General features: G+C 42.6%; 1 protein-coding gene across 1 annotated transcript; it reads left to right on the top strand.

Moving 5' to 3' along the window:
• Window positions 1-636: 636 nt before the first annotated feature.
• Window positions 637-1575, top strand: LOC311131220 (protein phosphatase 1 regulatory subunit 3C-B-like; the record flags this gene model as incomplete). Its single annotated transcript, XM_084164072.1, has 1 exon — window positions 637-1575. The coding sequence occupies exon 1, from the start codon at window positions 640-642 to the stop codon at window positions 1573-1575; it is 936 nt and encodes a 311-aa protein (XP_084020198.1). The 5' UTR covers window positions 637-639.
• Between the last annotated feature and the right edge of the window lie 21870 nt (window positions 1576-23445).

Raw genomic sequence — 23445 nt, 5'->3', positions numbered from 1 at the left:
TGCCTGCTCAAGACTACTGACATCAATTTATGAATTCATGGCAAAATACTTGAACAAAACTAGGTAGTACAGTACATTTTAAAGTGTATCTTGTTCAATCATCTTTGTCTTGGAACCTCTCTCTACATTGTTCATTATATATATTGAGTGCCACGAGGTAAGGATAATTGTTTTGTTTTTTAATGTAGCTTTACAGTAGATGTTAGCAGTTTAAGGCAATAACTCATTTGGATGGGTTCTCAATTTGTAAGCAGAATAAAATATTGTATTGATAATTTCACAAAGTTTTGTGTTGTCATTTAGATTTTAGGAATAGCATGATCATGTGAGCTGAAATACATCTACGGTTGGTCAAATAACTTGTCTGGTGAAGTAGATGCAAAAAACAAATGTCGACCGCAATGTAATGTCATGAGACTAAAAAAACATTAATTTAGTACTAGACATTGACATGTATAATATGGTTAAGTAAAGTGCATAAAGATTAATTGTGTGTTTAGATGAATACACAATGAACACATTCAATAAGAGGACCTCAAAAGACCTCAAGAAAAAATATAAAATATAAAATATTTATTAAAATGCTTTCTGTTTATTCCCCCTTTACTCAGGGTGCTCTACGTATTAAATTCATCAGCAATGCCGGGCCCTGTTATGCCTGTAGATATTGCTATGCGGATGTACATCACACACTCTCCACCTCTCCGGAGCTTCCTCAGCTCCTATGAGAACTTGAGGGTCAAGAACCGGGAAAACCACTACAAGCCCCTCCGGCCCTGCATTAGCTCCCAAAGGCCCTTGGAGGCCCAGAAGAGCCCCAAGATCACCATAAAGATCCCCAAGGGAAAGAAGAGAGTGGTCTTTGCCGACTCCAAAGGCATGTCCCTCACAGCCATCCACGTCTTTTCAAAGTTTGATGAAAAGCCCATGCTGTCCGACTTACAATTTGACCTTACAGACCTGGAGAATGACACCATGGAGCTGAAGATCAGCACCATGCGAAGCCTGGCACTGGACTTCCCCCAACCCGCTGCAGACTATCTGGCCTTCCGGAACCGGCTGTTGAAGAACTCTGTGTGCCTGGAAAACTGCACACTGAAGGAGAGGTCACTCACAGGCACTGTGAAAGTCCGAAACCTTGGCTTTGAGAAATCTGTCCAGGTCCGGTTGACCGTTGACTCATGGAAAACCCACAAAGACATTGACTGCACCTTCATTAACAGTGTCTACAGCTGCCAGGACACAGACACATTCACCTTTGTCTTTGAACTGCCCAGTTACGTGCCTCCTTATAATAGAGTCGAATTTTGCATATACTTCAAGAGCAAAGACCAGGTTTTCTGGGACAATTATGATGGGGAAAACTACATGCTCAAACCCATTGGGTGGAATGGAGAGGATGTGCAAACACTGGCCAAAAACATTGTTGAGCGTAAGAAACCAGCAGAGCACAAGAACGGCAATAAACTACTGGAGATGGAGTTTGACCAGTTTGGAAGTCCTCGTTTATCAAGTGGACTCTTTCCTGGGTGGCAAAGCTGGGGCAGAATTGAGAATGGTGCTAACTACTGGTGAAATTAGGAAAGACTTTCATCTGGCGTGAAACAGCAACTGAAGAGGTATAACAGGGATGGACTTCGATGGAGCAGGGTGATATAGATGTAGGATCTTAATTAGAGCCAGTTTGCTACAGCAGGAAACTAATCCTGCAGCAACAGGAAATGTGAATTAGTATGTAGATTATAATTAATGGACATTTTTGTAGGAGTTGATAAATTTTCCGCAAGGGAAAATCAAGTCTGAAATGTCTAAGTGGAAATTACAAACTTCTGTCTTTTTAAACCTCAAATACACTACAAGTTTTACAATTACTGCATTGCAGGACAGTTTTAAAATTCTATGGGTGAGATAAAATCCTACATCTGTAGCAGTTGTAGTGACATAACTTACTGTATATAAAAATGTCAGTAGCTGCTTTGAATGCAGTGAAGCACATCAAGAAAGAAAAAGTGTATGGAAATATGGACCATGGCTAAATTTTACTACTATTTGGCTCCCATTGAGACACTTTCTAAATATGATCAGCGGGACAGAGGCAATTGATTTTTATTTGATTTTACATGTGATTCTTGTGTAAAGTAGTTCAGTGCCTTCTCAATATTGTGACTGTTATAAAACAAAAGCCAATTGAAACTTAAGTTTGACAATCTGTAAACAGGTATAATACAATTTTCAGGGTTGGACTTACCGTAAGCATATGCAGTGATTGAGATGAACATCCTGATTTCTATAGATACAGTATGTGGTGAGATTGGTACCAATGGGATGTCCTTCATATTGAAGGGTTAGAGTGGTACCATCCATCTGGGGGGAAAAATAAACATAATTAAATTAAATATGAATTTGTGTGAGATATAATAGTACAGTAAATAATACAAATTATAAAATGCTGCACACTGCTGCTCATGATCACAGGTGATTTTATTATAACAACATTTGGACCCTTAGGTCTTCATCAGGCATCCATAGCCCAGGTGGGGGTGGAAGGTCCTCAGTGACATCACTTCCTGAAACAGGAGGTAAAAATATATAACATAGGTTCACAATATCAACATTCAATTAATCGAAAGATATGACCATACACAAGGTATGTGATCAATATTTACAGTAATATACAGTACCAGTCAAAGGTTTGGACACACCTACTCATTCCAGGGTTTTTCTTTATTTTTACTGTTTTCTACATTGTAGAATAATAGTGAAGACATCAAAACTATGAAATAACACATATGGAATCATTTAGTAACCAAAAAAGTGTTAAACAAATCAAAATATATTTTATATTTGAGATTCTTCAAAGTAGCCACCCTTTGCCTTGATGACTGCTTTGCACACTCTTGGCATTCTCTCAACCAGCTTCACGAGGTAGTCACCTGGAATGCATTTAAATTAACAGGTGTGCCTTGTTAAAAGTGAATTTGTGGAATTCATTTCCTTCTTAATGTGTTTGAGTCAATCAGTTGTGTTGTGAAAAGGTAGGGGTGGTATACAGAAGATAGCCCTATTTGGTAAAATACCAAGTCCATATTATGGCAAGAACAGCTCAAATAGGCAAAGACATAAAGACATAAAGGTCAGTCAATACGGAACATTTCAAGAACTTTGATAGTTTCTTAAAGTGCAGTCGCAAAGACTATCAAGTGCTATGATGAAACTGGCTTTCATGAGGACCACCACTGGAAAGGAAGACCCAGAGTTACCTCTGCTGCAGAGGATAAGTTCATTAGAGTTACCAGCCTCAGAAATTGCAGCCCAAATAAATGCTTCACAGAGTTCACGTAACAGACACATCTCAACATCAACTGTTCAGAGGAGACTGTGTGAATCAGGCCTTCATGGTCGAATTGCTGCAGGACCCCAATAAGAAGAAGAGACTTGCTTGGGCCAAGAAACATGAGCAATGGACATTAGACCGGTGGAAATCTGTCCTTTGGTCTGACGAGTCCAAATGTGAGATTTTTGGTTCCAACCGCCGTGTCTTTGTGAGACGCAGAGTAGGTGAACGGATTATCTCTGCATGTGTAGTTCCCACCGGAGGAGGCGGTGTGATGGTGTGGGGGTGCTTTGCTGGTGACACTGTCAGCGATTTATTTAGAATTCAATGCACACTTAACCAGCATGGCTACCACAGCATTCTGCAGCGATATGCCATCACGTCTGGTTTGCGCTTAGTGGGACTATCATTTGTTTTTCAACAGGACAATGACCCAACACACCTCCAGGCTGTGTAAGGGCTATTTGAACAAGAAGGAGAGTGATGGAGTGCTGCATCAGATGACCTGGCATCCACAATCACCCGACCTCAACCCAATTGAGATGGTTTGGGATGAGTTGGACTGCAGAGTGAAGGAAAAGCAGCCAACAAGTGCTCAGCATATGTGGGAACTCCTTCGAGACTGTTGGAAAAGCATTCCAGGTGAAGCTGGTTGAGGGAATGACAAGAATGTTCAAAGCAGTAATCAAGGCAAATGGTGTCTTCTTTGAAGAATCAAAAATATAACATTTTTCGATTTTTTTAACACTTTTTTGTTTACTACATGATTCCATATGTGTTATTTCATAGTTTTGATGTCTTCACTATTATTCTACAATGTAGAAAATAGTAAAAATAAAGAAAAACCCTTGAATGAGTAGGTGTATCCAAACTATTGACTGGTACTGTATATATCCACAATATTCAATTAGGATAAAAAAAGCACACAATAATTTGGACATTTTGGAACTATAAAAACGGTTTTAAGTCGAACTCCTCATTAAGGCCAAGAGGAGACAGTGTGTTGAGCCTTTGGATCCAGAAAGATTCCTTTGAAGAAGTTTCCTCTCAATGTCCCCTCCCCTGCATGACATCTTGACCATTTCTATTCCAATGTATCTCAGAGAACTAATAGGATGTCCAGCTTGTACAAAATGAACAGCAACTGGGTTTTTTGTCTCACCTGTCCGTATATTGCGGTGCTCACTGATCCGGGTCTAAAGGCTTCTACGGGTGGTCCTTATGTAAGACAGACCACAGGGACATTTCAACATGTAAACAACATTGGTGGACATGCAGGTAATCAGGCCTTTGATCTTAAATATTTTCCTGTGCGGGGGTAGGTAAATTAGTCACATTTATACGTTAAACTGCATTGAGCACATTGGCCACATTTTTAATTACCCTCAAACTTTTTCCAAGAAAGTTTCCCTTTCCTCTGGTGGATAGTCAGATTTGACCACAATGTCTCTCACGTTTGGGGGTCTTTTAAAGACCATACGCGGGGGATATTTAAAGATGGGTTTCAATTGTGTGTCAGTATCAATAATGTACCAGTGCTTCCTGATAATGTCCTTAAATGCCTTCCCCAATGGTGAGTATTGAGTATTTTACTTTTGGTTGAAGACTTTCCAACTGTGTTTGCCCTTCAAAATGTTGGCATGTTTTACCCAATTGTCTTTGTAATCCCTTTCCTTAAACCTTTGTGTGAGGTCCATGGTCTGTTTCTGGTAAGAAGCATCAGAGCTGCATATTCTTCTGTGGCTGAATTGATTTACAGGGAGACTTTTAATAAGTTGACGTGGATGGAAGCTGTCACCTCTAAGGAGGGTGTTTCTGTCCGTAGGTTTCCTATAGAGATCTGTAGAGAGGGAGGTTTTGTTCTTAATATCCATCACATCAAGAAAACTGATTTGGGATAGGTCATAGGTGATGGTGAAATGAACGTGCTCATTCATAGAGTTTAGATAGGCATGGAATTCTAAGAGCTCTTCCTGGGTCCCTGTATAGATCACAAAAATATCATAGAAATATCTCAGAATTAGGAAAATATTGGCGAGAAAGGGGTTAAGGTTTGGATTCAGCATCACTTGTTTTTCAAACATTCCTAGATACAGTGTATAGGTTCGCATAATTAGGAGCCATCGCTGTCCCTTTGGTCTGGAAGAAAAAGTATCCTCTGAAGAGAAAACAGTTTGAGGTTAGTACCAGTTCAGTCAAGTCCACAATACAATTGGTGCTGGGAAGAGCATTAGGGGGACGTTCATTGAGGTAGAACTTGAGGGCCTCTAGGCTACCCTGGTGGGGAATGTTAGTATATAGACTGGCAACATCAAAAGTCCACAGAATATAATTTTCTCGTATATGGTCCATAGATTTCAGGAAATATATAAAATGAAAAGAGTCAGGTATACGTGGGGAGAGAGATCGCCCAGGGTTTCACAAAATGATCTACAAAGGTAGAGATATTCTCTGTCAGAGATCCGTTACTACTCACAATGGGCCTGCCTGGTATAGGTGGCGTCATGCTCTTGTGAATTTTGGGGAGAGCGTATATGACACGTGTGGTTGGGGAGTCAACTTTATATGCTCATATTCTGTCTTTGTAATTTCCCCTTCATTCAAAAACTTAGACAATTTATCATGGATCAGAGACTTGAATTGATTAGTAGGGTCCTTAGGGAGTATTTTGTAAAATGAATCATCCCTGAGTTGTCTCAGAATTTGTTTTTCATAGTCTGCAATATTTTGTATCACTAATGCACCTCCTTTGTCGGCAGGTTTTATAATGATTATGGAGTCATTCTTGAGTTCCATAAGGGATTCAATTCTCTGTGTTGGACATATTGTGGAATACCTTGTATTCTTGTTTCTTAGCCAGGAGATTGTGTACATCTTTCTCAACTAGGCGGCAATATGTTTCAAGAGAGGGATTTCATCTGGGTGGTAAAAATGTGCTCTTCCTCTTAAAATATGTATTGTCCGTTATCATGTCCTCAGGGCGAGATTCAAATTAATTGTCATTCAGGTTATCAATGGGAAAAACATTAGCACTATGTCCTGTCTGGTTACTAGTCTCGTTCAATGGATTTACATGGGCAGGTACATGGGGAGCAACCCCATTACCAAAAAACTCAGTCAATCTCAAACTGCGGAACAACTTTTGGAAGTCTATAACTGTGGCAAAGTCGGCCTGTGATGTTGGGACAAACGATAGTCCCTTACCTAGGGCAGATGAACATGTATCAGATATTTTATTTGTTATTTTTCATGAATTCACCTACAACTATAGCACCTGCAAAAAGTACCTGGATGTGCCTATGTTCTTCAGCTTATGTCAATTATAAAATGCACCTTCAACTTCATTTGTACCTTCAAAAGACAGTCTAATTTGATTTCTCAACATTGCTGTCTCTTGTATCTCATTGCACATGTGTATTATTGTATTTGATGCAATGTGAAGTAGTATTGATAAGACACAATCAGGGAATTGAATTATCATGGCCTGTTGTCTCATACAGGAGTTAGTGCTAGTGTGTTTTTCTTTCCCAATAAGTGCCATGATACTGTTAGGTCAGTATTACGGAACTGTGCCTTGTGGTGGATCTATTCAACGTTTAACTGGGCTCTATGAATGGTGATTGTTCTTCTCATTTCTGTAAGTGCAATTCTGGTGTGTGTTAAGAGTGTGTGGCTGAAGTGAGCATGAGTCTGAAATATGTACAGTGGGGGAAAAAAGTATTTAGTCAGCCACCAATTGTGCAAGTTCTCCCACTTAAAAAGATGAGAGAGGCCTGTCATTTTCATCATAGGTACACGTCAACTATGACAGACATATTGAGAAGAATAAAATCCTGAAAATCACATTGTAGGATTTTTAATTAATTAATTTGAAAATTATTGTGGAAAATAAGTATTTGGTCACCTACAAACAAGCAAGATTTCTGGCTCTCACAGACCTGTAACTTCTTCCTTAAGAGGCTCCTCTGTCCTCCACTCGTTACCTTTATTAATGGCACCTGTTTGAACTTGTTATCAGTATAAAAGACACCTGTCCACAACCTCAAACAGTCACACTCCAAACTCCACTATGGCCAAAACCAAAGAGCTGTCAAAGGACACCAGAAACAAAATTGTAGACCTGCACCAGGCTGGGAAGACTGAATCTGCAATAGGTAAGCAGCTTGGTTTGAAGAAATCAACTGTGGGAGCAATTATTAGGAAATGGAAGACATACAAGACCACTGATAATCTCCCTCGATCTGGGGCTCCACGCAAGATCTCACCCCGTGGGGTCAAAATTATCACAAGAACGGTGAGCAAAAATCCCAGAACCACAAGGGGGGACCTAGTGAATGACCTGCAGAGAGCTGGGACCAAAGTAACAAAGCCTACCATCAGTAACACACTACGCCGCCAGGGACTCAAATCCTGCAGTGCGAGATGTGTCCCCCTGCTTAAGCCAGTACATGTCTAGGCCCGTCTGAAGTTTGCTAGAGTGCATTTGGATGATCCAGAAGAGGATTGGGAGAATGTCATATGGTCAGATGAAACCAAAATATAACTTTTTGGTAAAAACTCAACTCGTCGTGTTTGGAGGACAAAGAATGCTGAGTTGCATCCAAAGAACACCATACCTACTGTGAAGCATGGGGGTGGAAACATCATGCTTTGGGGCTGTTTTTCTGCAAAGGGACCAGGACGACTGATCCGTGTAAAGGAAAGAATGAATGGGGCCATGTATCGTGAGATTTTGAGTGAAAACCTCCTTCCATCAGCAAGGGCATTGAAGATGAAACGTGGCTGGGTCTTTCAGCATGACAATGATCCCAAACACACCGCCCGGGCAACGAAGGAGTGGCTTCGTAAGAAGCATTTCAAGGTCCTGGAGTGGCCTAGCCAGTCTCCAGATCTCAACCCCATAGAAAATCTTTGGAGGGAGTTGAAAGTCTGTGTTGCCCAGCGACAGCCCCAAAACATCACTGCTCTAGAGGAGATCTGCATGGAGGAATGGGACAAAATACCAGCAACAGTGTTTGAAAACCTTGTGAAGACTTACAGAAAACGTTTGACCTGTGTCATTGCCAACAAAGGGTATATAACAAAGTATTGAGAAACTTTTGTTATTGACCAAATACTTATTTTCCACCATAATTTGCAAATAAATTCATAAAAAATCCTACAATGTGATTTTCTGGATTTTATTTTCTCATTTTGTCTGTCATAGTTGACGTGTACCTATTATGAAAATTACAGGCCTCTCTCATCTTTTTAAGTGGGAGAACTTGCACAATTGGTGGCTGACTAAATACTTTTTTCCCCACTGTATGTACACTATTTTATTTTATTACTGTGAAAAAAGTTATGTATCTCAGTGTGCACTTGAATGTGTGTTTAAAGTGCATGTGATACTTTAAGAAATAAAATGTTATACTTGTTATATATATGTATGTATGTATGTATGTATGTATGTATGTATGTATGTATATGTATGTATATGTAATATACACTACCGTTCAAAAGTTTGGGGTCACCTAGAAATTTTATTGTTTTCCATGAAAACATACATGAAATGAGTTTGAAAAGGAAATATAGCAAAATGAATAGGAAATGTAGTCATTGACAAGGTTAGAAATAATGATTTTTAATTGAAATAATAATTGTGTCCTTCAAACTTTGCTTTCGTCAAAGAATCCTCCATTTGCAGCAATTACAGCCTTGCAGACCTTTGGCATTCTAGTTGTCAGTTTGTTGAGGTAATCTGAAGAGATTTCACCCCATGCTTCCTGAAACACCTCCCACAAGTTGGATTGGCTTGATGGGCACTTCTTACGTACCATACGGTCAAGCTGCTCCCACAACAGCTCAATAGGGTTGAGATCCGGTGACTGTGCTGGCCACTCCATTATAGACAGAATACCAGCTGACTGCTTCTTCCCTAAAGAGTTATTATATAGTTTGAAGCTGTGCTTTGGGTCATTGTCCTGTTGTAGGAGGAAATTGGTTCCAATCAAGCGCCGTCCACAGGGTATGGCATGGCGTTGCAAAATGGAATGATAGCCTTCCTTCTTCAAGATCCCTTTTACCCTGCACAAATCTCCCACTTTACCACCACCAAAACACCCCCAGAACATCACATTGCCTCCACCATGCTTGACAGATGGCATCAAGCACTCCTCCAGCATCTTTTCATTTGGTCCGCGTCTCACAAATGTTCTTCTTTGTGAACCGAACACCTCAGACTTCGATTCATCTGTCCATAACACTTTTTTCCAATCTTCCTCTGTCTAGTGTCTGTGTTCTTTTGCCCATCTTAATCTTTTCTTTTTATTGGCCAGTCTGAGATATGGCTTTTTCTTTGCAACTCTGCCTAGAAGGTCAGCATCCCGGAGTCGCCTCTTCACTGTTGATGTTGAGACTGGTGTTTTGTGGGTATTATTTAATGAAGCTGCCAGTTGAGGACCTGTGAGGCGTCTGTTTCTCAAACTAGACACTCTAATGTATTTGTCCTCTTGCTCAGTTGTGCACCGGGGCCTCCTACTCCTCTTTCTCTTCTGGTTAGAGCCAGTTTGCGCTGTTCTGTGAAGGGAGTAGTACACAGCGTTGTATGAGATCTTCAGTTTTTTGGCAATTTCTCGCATGGAATATCCTTCATTTCTCAGAACAAGAATAGACTGACGAGTTTCAGAAGAAAGTTCTTTTTTTGGGGGGGGGGGATGGATCAGCTTAATATTGCAGATAGATTGTATCTTATATCAATGTAATTGTCTGCATCACTTCCAATCCCCCATGTTTTATTTTATATATATATATTCCCCTTTATTACTTTTCAACCCCACCATCCTTTCCCTACTTGGAGTAAATTAGTGAACAACAACGCCCAGGCCTCTACTTCCGGTCTATACTTACTATCTACACCTTATGGACAGAGTTAATTTTACAATAATTCTATATCTATATATATATATATTTATTTATTTTTTTGCTCCTGAACTTCTTCTACTCTCAACCTCTCCGATCATTTTCATGATGTCCATCCGGTTTGCTTCTAAATGCCATATCTTTCTAACTGTGCTCTTTCCCAAAAGCTCCCAACATACAACCTATATACTTATTATGGACACAGTATACTTACATTATTAGCTATCTTTGTTATTATTTGTTGTTATTTGTTATTAGTCCCATCCTTCAACTCTATTCAATACCTCCCATCTATCTCTTAACACCATCCATATAGGATTTCAATTTGCCATATATATTTCAACCGTACTGTGATGTTTTACAAAAGTTCTGAACCTTTCTATTCTCATTCCTTCTACAGATTGTGAATTAAAAATAAACATTTTTGCTAAAAGTATTATTATATTATTGATTGATTGACTATGAATTTTCAGATCACCCAGTAATGCTATCTGCAAGGTTAGTTCCAGGTAAATATTGCAATCCTTTAGCCATTCCTGGACCTGTGTCCAAAAACAAGCTACAAATGGACAGAACCAAAACAAATGATCTAATGATTCTATCTCTTCACAGCAAAATCTGCAGAGCTGGGAAGATTGTATCCCCCATATAAATAACATTCTATTGGTAGCAAGAATTTTATATAATAATTTAAATTGAAAGATTCTAATTTTTGAATCCGGTGTCGTTTTGCGTGTCAGTTCATAAACACTATGCCATGGGATCAGTACGTCAAAGATCTCTTCCCAACTATTTTGCAATCTATATGGGACGGCTGTCAATCCTTTGGTCCTTAAGTGAAACTGATATACTTTTTTATTTATCACAGTTTTCCTTAACCAATTATGTTCTTTAATGCAAGGCCGACAGACAAGTTCCTTACTTTCTCCCCCTTCAACTTTCCTCTTCCACTTTTGCGGTAAGGCTGCAATTATTTGGTTGTAAATCTGGGTAGAGCAGACATTTCCATATGCTTTTGTTAGCTGCATGTGCGACATAACTCCACCAGTCCTGCCGATGATATCATTTACGAAGATTATACCTTTTTTAAACATTCTGTCAAAAAATAAAGGTTTTTTGTCAATTAGTATATTTGAATTTAACCACAATATTTGTTGCATTATTTGTTCTGTCGTTTCTGGAGGATTAAATTGAAATTTCAACCAACTTTCTATGGCTTGTTTTAGAAATAGTGACATTTGGGAAATTATTTCCTTTTCAAATAACTGAAAGTGAGAGGTTGTAATCTGAATAAAGGGAAAAAGGCCTTTCTTGAACAGTGGGTGAGACAATCTTACTAATTTGCTTGAGAACCAGTTCGGATTTAAGTATAACTTTTGGATGACTGAAGATTTTAGTGATAGGTCTAATGCTTTAATATTTAATAATTTCTGTCCTCCGAATTCATATTCATTATATAAATATGCTCTTTTAATTTTGTCTGGCTTGCCGTTCCAAATAAAATTGAATATTTTTTTCTCATATAATTAAAAAAACTGTTTGCTAGGCGTAGGCAAGACCATAAGCAAATAGGTAAACTGGGATAATACTAAAGAGTTAATCAGGGTGATTTTTCCACAAATTGACAGGTATTTTCCTTTCCATGGTAGTAAGATCTTATCTATTTTTGCTAACTTTCTATTAAAATTTATTGAAGTGAGATCATTTATTTCCTTTGGGATATGTATTCCGAGTATATCTACATCACCATCAGACCATTTTATTGGTAAACTACATGGTAATGTAAAAATTGTATTTTTTAGTGATCCAATACGTAATATAGTACATTTGTCATAATTTGGTTTTAATCCAGAGAGGTTAGAAAATGTATCTAGATCCTCTATGAGGCTGTGGAGGGATTCTAGTTGTGGATCTAAAAGAAAACATGAATCATCTGCGTACAATGACACCTTTGTTTTTAAGCCCTGTATTTCTAATCCTCTGATATTATTATTGGATCTGATTTTAATAGCTAACATCTCGATGGCCACAATAAATAGATATGCCGATAGTGGACAACCTTGTTTCACTCCTCTTGACAGTTTAAAACTTTCTGAGAAATAGCCATTATTTACTATTTTACACCTAGGGTTACTATACATGATTTTGACCCATTTTATAAGAGATTCTCCAAAATTGAAATGCTCCAGGCATTTATATATAAATTCCAGTCGAACTTTATCAAATGCCTTTTCGAAGTCTGCTATGAATAGCAGGCCTGGTTTCCCATATTTTTCATAGTGTTCTATTGTTTCCAATACTTGCCTTATATTATCTCCAATGTATCTTCCATGTAAAAAACCTGTCTGATTAGAATGAATAATATCCGACAATACCTTTTTAATTCTATGCGCTAATCATTTTGCTAGGATTTTTGCATCACAACACTGAAGTGTAAGTGGCCTCCAATTTTGTAAATGGACTGGATCTTTATATTTTCCACTTGTATCCTGTTTCAGTAATAATGAGATCAGACCTTCTTCTTGAGTGTCAGATAATCTACCATTTACATAGGAGTGGTTAAAACATGCTAATAACGGTCCTCTTAGTATATCAAAAAAGGTTTGGTATACCTCGATTGGTATGCCATCCAACCCTGGAGTTTTCCCGGACTTAAAGTCTTTAATTGCATCCAGAAGTTCCTCCTCTGTAATTTCACCTTCACATGAGTCTTTCTGTGTGGCTGTTAATTTGACATTATCAATAGAAAAAAAATCTCTACAATTAGCTTCAGTTAGAGGAGATGGAGGCGACTGAAAAGAAAACATATGCTTAAAATACTTTGTTTCTTCCTTCAAAATATCATTAGGTGAATTATGGGTGACTCCGTCAATTGTAACCAGTTTCATTAAGTTCTTTTTGGTAGCATTCCTATGTTGAAGATTAAAAAAGAATTTTGTGCATTTTTCCCCATATTCCATCCAGTTTGCTTTATTTTTATAATATATTACACTTGATCTTTCTTGAATAAGTTTTTCCATTTCTTTTTGTTTTTCCTCTAATTTATTCTGAGCCTCTATGTTACAGTTTTTATTGCCATCTATCTGTTCTGTTAGACTTTCTATTTCCTTTCTTAGTATAAACTCTTTTGACCTAAATTGCTTTTGTTTTCAAGATGAGTACTGAATTGCATGGCCTCTAAAGGCACATTTAAAGGTGTCCCATACAATAAGGGGATTCGCTGTACCTATGTTATGTTGGAAAAAGTCAGTTATACATTCCTTTGTTCTAATTATAAATAAATTATCATCTAATAGGCTTTGATTAAATTTCCAATATCCTCGCCCACGTGGAAATTCAGTCAGAGTAATGTATATGCCTATTATATGATGGTCCGACCGCATTCTGTCCCCTATCAACACTTTTTTTACTTTTGGTGCCAACGAGAATGAGATAAGAAAGAAGTCAAGACGACTAGCTTGATTCAGTCTCCGCCATGTATATCTCACTAGATCAGCATATTTAAGCCTCCATATATCTACTAGTTCTAATGTATCCATGACATTCACAATTTCCTTAAGAGCGTGTGGGTGATTGTTTGTGGTGTGATTTCCTTTTCGGTCCATTGAGCTATTTAAAACAGTATTATAATCCCCCACCATAATAATATTGTCTTGAGTTGCTTGCAGGCTTGATAATTTATTATATATATTGTCAAAGAATTGTGGATCATCATTATTTGGTCCGTAAAGGTTAATGAGCCATATCTGTTTATGGTCCAATACCATATTTAAAATAATCCATCTACCTTGCGTATCTATTTGGACAATTTGCACATTCGGATCGAAATTACTATTAATTAATATCATCACCCCTTTTGAATTTCTTTGCCCATGGGAGAAGTATATTTCCCCCCCCCATTCTTTTTTCCACGCTACTTCATCTCGAATTGTTGAATGAGTTTCCTGTATACAATAGATATTATATTCCTTCTCTTTGAGCCATGTAAATATTGTTCTTCTTTTGTTATTATCAGCTAAGCCATTACAATTATAACTGGCTATACTTATTTCACCATACACCATAATGAGATACAAGTTTCAAGTCTATTTATCATTATATATGTTTGTAAATTTACCAATAAAAAATAGCGTAATGATTGAGTGTCCATATAGCTGTACTGTGATATTTGCATTGCTACGGAGTAACCCTTCAATTGTTCTCCACTAATTCCCCCGCTAAAGCCCCTCCCCATCCCAAGTTGAGCCGTCATCCCAGTGATCAGCATCCCACCCACGTCCCTCCGTATCCCTAAGGCCCCGAGAGGCCAGGACCCATCCATCGAAAACAGCACACAGTGCCACCCACAAAACAGAAGCAGGTTAACCGCCAAAAGCATTTCCAATGCTTTCACCTATATATATACAGTGGGGAAAAAAAGTATTTAGTCAGCCACCAATTGTGCAAGTTCTCCCACTTAAAAAGATGAGAGAGGCCTGTAATTTTCATCATAGGTACACGTCAACTATGACAGACAAAATGAGGAAAAAAAATCCAGAAAATCACATTGTATGATTTTTAATGAATTTATTTGCAAATTATGGTGGAAAATAAGTATTTGGTCAATAACAAAAGTTTCTCAATACTTTGTTATATACCCTTTGTTGGCAATGACACAGGTCAAACGTTTTCTGTACGTCTTCACAAGGTTTTCACACACTGTTGCTGGTATTTTGGCCCATTCCTCCATGCAGATCTCCTCTAGAGCAGTGATGTTTTGGGGCTGTCGCTGGCCAACATGGACTTTCAACTCCCTCCAAAGATTTTCTATGGGGTTGAGATCTGGAGACTGGCTAGGCCATTCCAGGACCTTGAAATGCTTCTTACGAAGCCACTCCTTCGTTGCCCGGGCGGTGTGTTTGGGATCATTGTCATGCTGAAAGACCCAGCCACATTTCATCTTCAATGCCCTTGCTGATGGAAGGAGGTTTTAACTCAAAATCTCACGATACATGGCCCCATTCATTCTTTCCTTTACACGAATCAGTCGTCCTGGTCCCTTTCCAGAAAAACAGCCCCAAAGCATGATGTTTCCACCCCCATGCTTCACAGTAGGTATGGTGTTCTTTGGATGCAACTCAGCATTCTTTGTCCTCCAAACACGACGAGTTGAGTTTTTACCAAAAAGTTCTATTTTGGTTTAATCTGACCATATGACATTCTCCCAATCCTCTTCTGGATCATCCAAATGCACTCTAGCACGGGCCTGGACATGTACTGGCTTAAGCAGGGGGACACGTCTGGCACTGCAGGATTTAAGTCCCTGGCGGCGTAGTGTGTTACTGATGGTAGGCTTTGTTACTTTGGTCCCAGCTCTCTGCAGGTCATTCACTAGGTCCCCCCGTGTGGTTCTGGGATTTTTGCTCACCGGTCTTGTGATCATTTTGACCCCACGGGGTGAGATCTTTCGTGGAGCCCCAGATCGAGGGAGATTATCAGTGGTCTTGTATGCCTTCCATTTCCTAATAATTGCTCCCACAGTTGATTTCTTCAAACCAAGCTGCTTACCTATTGCAGATTCAGTCTTCCCAGCCTGGTGCATGTCTACAATTTTGTTTCTGGTGTCCTTTGACAGCTCTTTGGTCTTGGCCATAGTGGAGTTTGGAGTGTGACTGTTTGAGCTTGTGGGCAGGTGTCTTTTATACTGATAACAAGTTCAAACAGGTGCCATTAATACAGGTAACGAGTGGAGGACAGAGGAGCCTCTTAAAGAAGAAGTTACAGGTCTGTGAGAGCCAGAAATCTTGCTTGTTTGTAGGTGACCAAATACTTATTTTCCACCATAATTTGCAAATAAATTCATTAAAAATCCTACTATGTGATTTTCTGGAATTTTTTTCCTCAATTTGTCTGTCATAGTTGACGTGTACCTATGATGAAAATTACAGGCCTCTCTCATCTTTTTAAGTGGGAGAAGTTGCACAAATGGTGGCTGACTAAATACTTTTTTTCCCCACTGTATATATATATATATATCTATATAACTATTTTTTTATTTTTTATTATGCATATCCTATTTTCCATCATTATCAATTAATATGCGTAACAATGTCGGCAGTTCACGCATAGGATTCTAACATATAACCAGGATTGCCATTGTATTACATTTAATTCATTGACAAGCAATTATTATCCTAGCAAATAATTCCCGCGGTCCATCCCATACCCCCCCCCCCAACATCCCCCCCCCCCCACAACAGATGCCAGACAAGCACACACGCACATACTCACATACTCCAACACACTCAACCCCCCTCCTCCACAATCCACCATAAAATCCGATACTCAACGGCTGTTATATCCCAGAGCCCAACTCGATAAATAACTTGATCTACGAGTGCACATACAGTTAAAGCTGATTGAGAAAGCATGCAGATTGAGCAGAAATTGATAACAATGTGAGATTTGATTAATCTACTTAATCTATGTCAAGTCCTAGGTGATGGAGATCAGATCCACCCTCTTCACCTGAGACACAAACACTCTGATCCCCTGTTGTAACCATTTTCCCAAGCATCTCCATGCGGTCAGACCTTTGATTATTTTGTGCCACCTGGGCCACAATGATAAACCCCCTCTCTGATTGTCCGAGTGTGACCCCCTCCCCATGGGTTACTGCAGCCAGTGTTGCCAGCACTGCCACTACCTGGGTGGGCGTACCCCACCGGAATCCCCACCGGCTAGGTAAAAGGTCGTCAAGGTTCTCATTAGCAGCTTTGAGAATTTCCTTGTATATTATGCTCTCCCATCAGGGGGAAAGTTCTTTGTTTCTGGCCATTTTGAGTCTGTAATTGAACCCACAATTGCTGATGCTCCAGATACTCAACTAGTCTCAAGAAGGCCAGTTTTATTGCTTCTTTAATCAGCACAACAGTTTTCAGCTGTGCTAACATAATTGCAAAAGGGTTTTCTAATTATCAATTAGCCTTTTAAAATGATAAACTTAGATTAGCAAACACAACGTGCCATTGGAACACAGGACTGATGGTTGCTGATAATGGGCCTCTTTACGCCTATGTAGATATTCCATAAAAAAATCAGCCGTTTCCAGCTACAATAGCCATTTCATTGACAACATTAACAATGTCTACACTGTATTTCGGATCAATTTGATGTTATTTTAATGGACAAACAGATTGCTTTTCTTTCGAAAACAAGGACATTTCTAAGTGACTCCAAACCTTTGAACAGTAGTGTATGTGTATATATATATATATATATATATATATATATATATATATATATATATAGATTTGCGGGGGGGAAAAATATGGGGGATTGGAAGTGATGCAGACAATTACATTGATGGAAGTTACAATCTATCTGCAATATTAAAGCTGATCTACACCCCCCCCCCCCACCCAAAAAAAACTAACAATAATAATAAAAAAATAAAACATTGGCAGTAGAATGGCCTTACTGAAGAGCCAAGTGACATTCAACGTGGCACCGTCATAGGATGCCACCTTTCCAACAAGTCAGTTAGTCACATTTCTGCCCCGATAGAGCTGCCTCGGTCAACTGTAAGTGCTGTTATTGTGAAGTGGAAATGTCTAAGAGCAACAACGGCAGAGTCGTGAGGTGGTAGGCTACACAAGCTCACAGAACGGGATCGCCGGGTGCTGAAGCACGTAGTGTGTAAAAATCCTCTGTCCTCGGTTGCAAGACTCACTACCAAGTTCCAAACTGCCTCTGGAAGTAACGTAAGCAGCCGCACACAAGCCTAAGTTCACCATGCGCAATGCCAAGCGTCGGCTGGAGTGGTGTAAAGCTCGCTGCCATTGGACTCTGGAGCAGCGGAAACGCGTTCTCTGGAGTGATGAATCATGCTTCACCATCTGGCATTCCGACAGACAAATCTGGGTTTTGTGGATGCCAGGAGAACACTACCTGCCCCAATGCATAGTACCAACTGTAAAGTTTGGTGGAGGAATAATTGTCTGGGGCGGTTTTTCATGGTTTGGGATAGGCCCCTTAGTTCCAGTGAAGGGAAATCTTAACGCTACAGCATACAATGACATTCTAGACGATTCTGTGCTTTTGGGGTCTATACAGAAATGGTTTGTCAAGATAGTTGCGGAAGAACTTGACTGGCCTGCACAGAGCCCTGACCTCAACCCCATTGAACACGTTTGGGATTAATTGGAATGCCAGCCAGGCCTAATCGCCCAACATCATTGCCCAACCTCACTAATGCTCTTGTGGCTGAATGGAAGCAAGTCCTCGAAGCAATGTTCCAACATGTCGTGGACAGCCTTCCCAGAAGAGTAGAGGCTGTTACAGTATAGCAGCAAAGGTGGGACCAACTCTATATTAATGCACATGATTTTGGAATGAAATGTTTGACGAGCAGGTTTCCACATACTTTTGGTCATGTAGAGTATCTTCCTGCAAGAGGTATTACCATAAGAAACGCGAGAAGCATTCACTACTGTATATAATATCAGACTTGTCTTGAAATGTGCAGCAAACCGCACATGGTAGTTGCTCAAACATAAGTAAAATATTAATGGAGCACTGACGACTACTTGAGGTTACCCGATAGAAATTATGCAATAAGAATTCAGAGGCAGTGGACACCTCCCATGTAGTATAATATGCTCATAAAAACAGGACCTTTTTAAGGTAATCTTTCCCCAGGACTAGGTGCATGAAAAATAAATAGTGTTTTGAGCAGTGGTCCGCAACCAATACAAATATAACCTACACTGTCACCCGGTGAAGGTTTGTTGACCTGTTGGTCAGCAGGAGACGGTCATTTTATTGATAAATTTTTTTTTTCATAAGGAGACCATTTAATGCATCTAATTTTATTAGTAAATTTTAATTTTGCACTATTCCAGCAATACAGATGGCCATACGTTTGTCACGGTTTCGGCCGAGGCTGCCTCTCTTCCTTGCTCGGGCAGGCTTCGGCGTTCGTCGTCTCCGGAATACTAGCTGCCACCGTTGTATGTTTCTGTGTTCGTTTGCTTTTGTCTGATTGTTGTACACCTGTTTCTCGTTTAGTGTAATTAGTGTCCTATAAGTTCTCGTTGTGTTTTGCCTAGTGTTGTGTGTTATTGTTTCCACTGTCTTGGTTGTTGCCAGACGTATTGTGCATTTTGCTCGGTTGAGCTGTTCCTCCATAGTTTGGAGTGTTTTCGTCGCACCTGTTTGTGCGCGCGTATTTGTTTCGCCTGCGTGCGGAGTTTCGCCTTCGGGCTATTTAGTGTTGGTACTGTGGGTATTTTCACTAAAGTCTTTGGAATATACTTCTGCGTCCTGCGCCTGATTCCACCACCACACCCACCTACTACATCCTTGACAGAATAACACACCTTTAAGTATGGAATCAGCAGGAGCCGCAGCAGCCCAGGCGACGCTGGAGGAAAAGGTCCGGGAACAGAGGGACCAGATCCTGCAGATGGGGTCCGCCCTGCAGGAGGTGATCACCACCATCCGAGGCTGGGGTACGCCTCCACCGCCATCCTCTCTGCCAGCACCATCGGCCAGTCAGCCCGTTCCCGCTCCGGAACCCAGGGGAGTTCGACTCTCGCTCCCGAGAGCCTACGACGGGACCGCGGCCGGGTGTCAGGGATTCCTTCTCCAGGTGGAGCTGTACCTGGCCACCGTGCACCCGGCGCCCTCGGGACATGAGAGCGTATCCGCCCTGATCTCCTGCCTTTCCGGGAAGGCGTTGGAATGGGCCAACGCGGAGTGGAGGAGGATCGACGCGGACACCATCACCTACGACGAGTTCTCCCGCCGCTTCAGGGCGGTGTTTGACCATCCTCCGGAGGGGAAAGCGGCGGGGGAGCGTCTGGTCTTCCTCCAGCAGGGGAGGAGGAGTGCCCAGGAGTTCGCCCTTGAATTCCGTACTCTAGCGGCGGATGCAGGGTGGAATGAGCGGGCTCTCATCGATCACTACCGATGTAGTCTTCGCGAGGACGTCCGTCGGGAGCTGGCCTGTAGGGACACCAGCCTCTCGTTCGACCAGTTGGTCGACATGTCCATCAGGCTGGATAACCTACTAGCTACCCGCGGACGTTCCGAGGGGGGTCCGTCCATTTCACCCTCCAGCGCCTCCGAGCCGTGCCCCATGGAGCTCGGGGGCGCTGGCGCTAGAGAGAGGAGGGGTCGGCTTACAAGGGGGTCCATCTCCTGCACCAACTGTGGTCGGGGAGGACACACCGCGGCTAGGTGCTGGGGATGGCCTCCTAGGGGAGACAACGACAGGTCCCGCACTGGGGATTCCTTCCAGGTGAGTAGGCGCCCCACTCACCCAGAGCTCTCTGTTGCACATTTCTGTATACCTGTGCGTTTTCCACAGGTAGCACCTCATTCCCAGCATAAGGCGCTGGTAGATTCAGGCGCAGCTGGGAACTTTGTTGATAAGAAGTTTTGTTTAGCCTTAGGGATTCCCCTTCTCCCTGTTGATGTCCCTTTCCCCGTTCATGCCCTAGATAGCCGTCCGTTGGGTGCGGGCTTGATCAGGGAGGTCACTGCGCCACTTAGGATGTGTGCGCAGGGGGTCATCAGGAGATGATTCAGTTATTTCTAATCGACTCGCCTGCGTATCCGGTGGTGCTGGGCATACCCTGGTTAAGTACCCACAACCCATCTATTTCGTGGCGGGAGAGAGCTCTGATGGAGTGGTCTGCCCAGTGTGTGGGTCGATGTTTGGGCGTTTCCGTAGGGGCTACCTCGGTGGAGAGTCCAAACCAGGTGCCAGCATTGCACGTTCCTCCTGAGTATGGGGATTTGGCTATTGCATTTAGTAAGTCGAGGGCGACGCGGTTGCCGCCCCATAGGCAGGGAGATTGTGCGATAGACCTCCAGGCAGGAGCTGCGCTCCCACGGAGCCATGTGTATCCTCTGTCTCAGGAGGAGAAGAAAGCTATGGAGACTTACATAGACGAATCTCTGAGACAAGGATACATACGGCCTTCCACTTCCCCTGCGTCCTCGAGTTTCTTTTTTGTGAAGAAAAAGGATGGTGGTTTACGCCCGTGCATCGATTATCGTGGTCTCAATCAGATTACGGTGAAGTACAGTTATCCACTCCCGCTGATTGCGACCATGACTGAGTCATTGCATGGGGCGCGTTTCTTCACTAAATTAGATCTCAGGAGCGCGTACAACTTGGTACGCATCAGGGAGGGCGATGAATGGAAGACAGCCTTTAGTACCACCTCGGGCCATTACGAGTATCTGGTCATGCCATACGGGTTGATGAACGCTCCGTCAGTTTTCCAATCATTCGTGGATGAGATCTTCAGGGACATGCAGGGGCAGGGGGTGGTTGTGTACATAGATGACATTCTCGTGTACTCGCCTACCCGTGTCGAGCATGTGGCCCTGGTGCGCAGAGTGTTGCGGAGGCTGGTGGAGCACGACCTGTATGTTAAGGCAGAGAAGTGTCTGTTTTTCCAGGAGTCGGTCTCCTTTTTGGGGTATCAGTTGTCTGCGTCAGGGGTGAAGATGGAGGTAGACCGGGTGTCGGCCGTGCGTAATTGGCAAACACCAACCACTGTGAAGGAGGTGCAGCAGTTTTTGGGGTTTGCGAATTACTACCGGAGGTTTATCCGGGGGTTTGGACAGGTGGCAGCTCCCATCACGTCTCTTTTGAAGGGGGATCCGGTGCGTCTGCAGTGGTCGGCCGAGACGGACAGGGCCTTTGGGAGGCTGAAGGACCTGTTTACCTCGGCCCCGGTGCTGGCGCATCCGGATCCCTCTTTGCCGTTCCAGGTAGAGGTGGACGCATCAGAGGCCGGTCTAGGAGCCGTGCTTTCATAACGGTCTGGCGCGCCACCTAAACTCCGCCCCTGTGCTTTTTATTCTAAGAAGCTCAGTCCGGCGGAGCGGAACTATGACGTAGGGGACAGGGAGCTGTTAGCCGTGGTACAGGCCCTAAAGGTGTGGAGGCACTGGCTTGAGGGGGCTCAACACCCTTTCCTCATTTTGACGGACCACCGTAACCTGGAGTACATCCGGGCAGCGAGGAGGCTGAACCCTCGCCAGGCAAGATGGAATATGTTCTTGACCAGGTTTACATTTAAGATCACGTACATCCCTGGGTCACAGAACGGTAAGGCAGATGCGCTGTCTCGGCGGTATGACACGGAGGAGAGGTCCGTGGAGCCCACTCCCATACTGCCGGAGTCGTGTCTGGTGGCACCGGTAGTGTGGGAGGTCGATGCTGAACTCGAGCGGGCGTTACGCACCGACCCTAGTCCACCGCAATGCCCTGAGGGTCGGAAGTACGTTCCGCTCGAGGTTCGGGATCGATTGATCTATTGGGCTCACACGTCACCCTCCTCTGGACATCCTGGTATCGGCCGGACAGTGCACTGTCTTAGTGCCAAGTACTGGTGGCCCACGTTGGCGAAGGATGTGAGGGTTTATGTTTCCTCCTGCTCGGTGTGCGCCCAGTGTAAGGCGCCTAGACATCTGCCTAGGGGTAAGTTACTACCCCTGCCCGTTCCACAACGACCATGGTCTCACCTCTCGGTGGATTTCCTTACTGACCTTCCTCCTTCACAGGGGAACACCACTATACTGGTCGTTGTGGACCGGTTTTCTAAGGCCTGTCGTTTGCTCCCCATGCCGGGCCTTCCTACTGCCCTGCAAACCGCCGAAGCACTATTCACCCATGTGTTCCGGCACTACGGGGTACCCGAGGATATTGTGTCTGATCGGGGTCCCCAATTTACCTCCAGGGTCTGGAGAGCCTTTATGGAGCGGTTGGGGGTCTCGGTGAGCCTCACCTCGGGTTACCACCCGGAGAGTAATGGGCAGGTGGAACGCGTGAACCAGGATGTGGGTAGGTTTCTTAGAACATACTGCCAGGACCGGCCGGAGGAGTGGGCAAGGTACGTTCCCTGGGCCGAGATGGCCCAGAATTCCCTACGCCATTCCTCCACTAACCTAACCCCTTTTCAATGTGTGCTAGGTTACCAGCCGGTTCTGGCACCTTGGCAGCAGAGCCAGATCGAGGCTCCTGCGGTGGATGAGTGGGCGCGGCGCTCGGAGGAGACATGGAACGCTGCACACGTCCACCTGCAGCGGGCCCTCCGACATCAGAAGGCGAGCGCCGATCTCCACCGCAGTGAGGGACCGGTGTACGCACCTGGTGATCGAGTCTGGCTCTCTACCAGAAACCTGCCCCTCCGCCTGTCGGAAACTGGGTC

The sequence above is a fragment of the Coregonus lavaretus genome (genome assembly GCF_964263955.1).
Source record: "Coregonus lavaretus genome assembly, chromosome: 1".
NCBI classification, from domain to species: Eukaryota; Metazoa; Chordata; class Actinopteri; order Salmoniformes; family Salmonidae; genus Coregonus; species Coregonus lavaretus.
The sequence above is the reverse complement of the archived record's forward strand: the minus strand, read 5'-3'. Positions and strand labels throughout refer to the sequence as shown.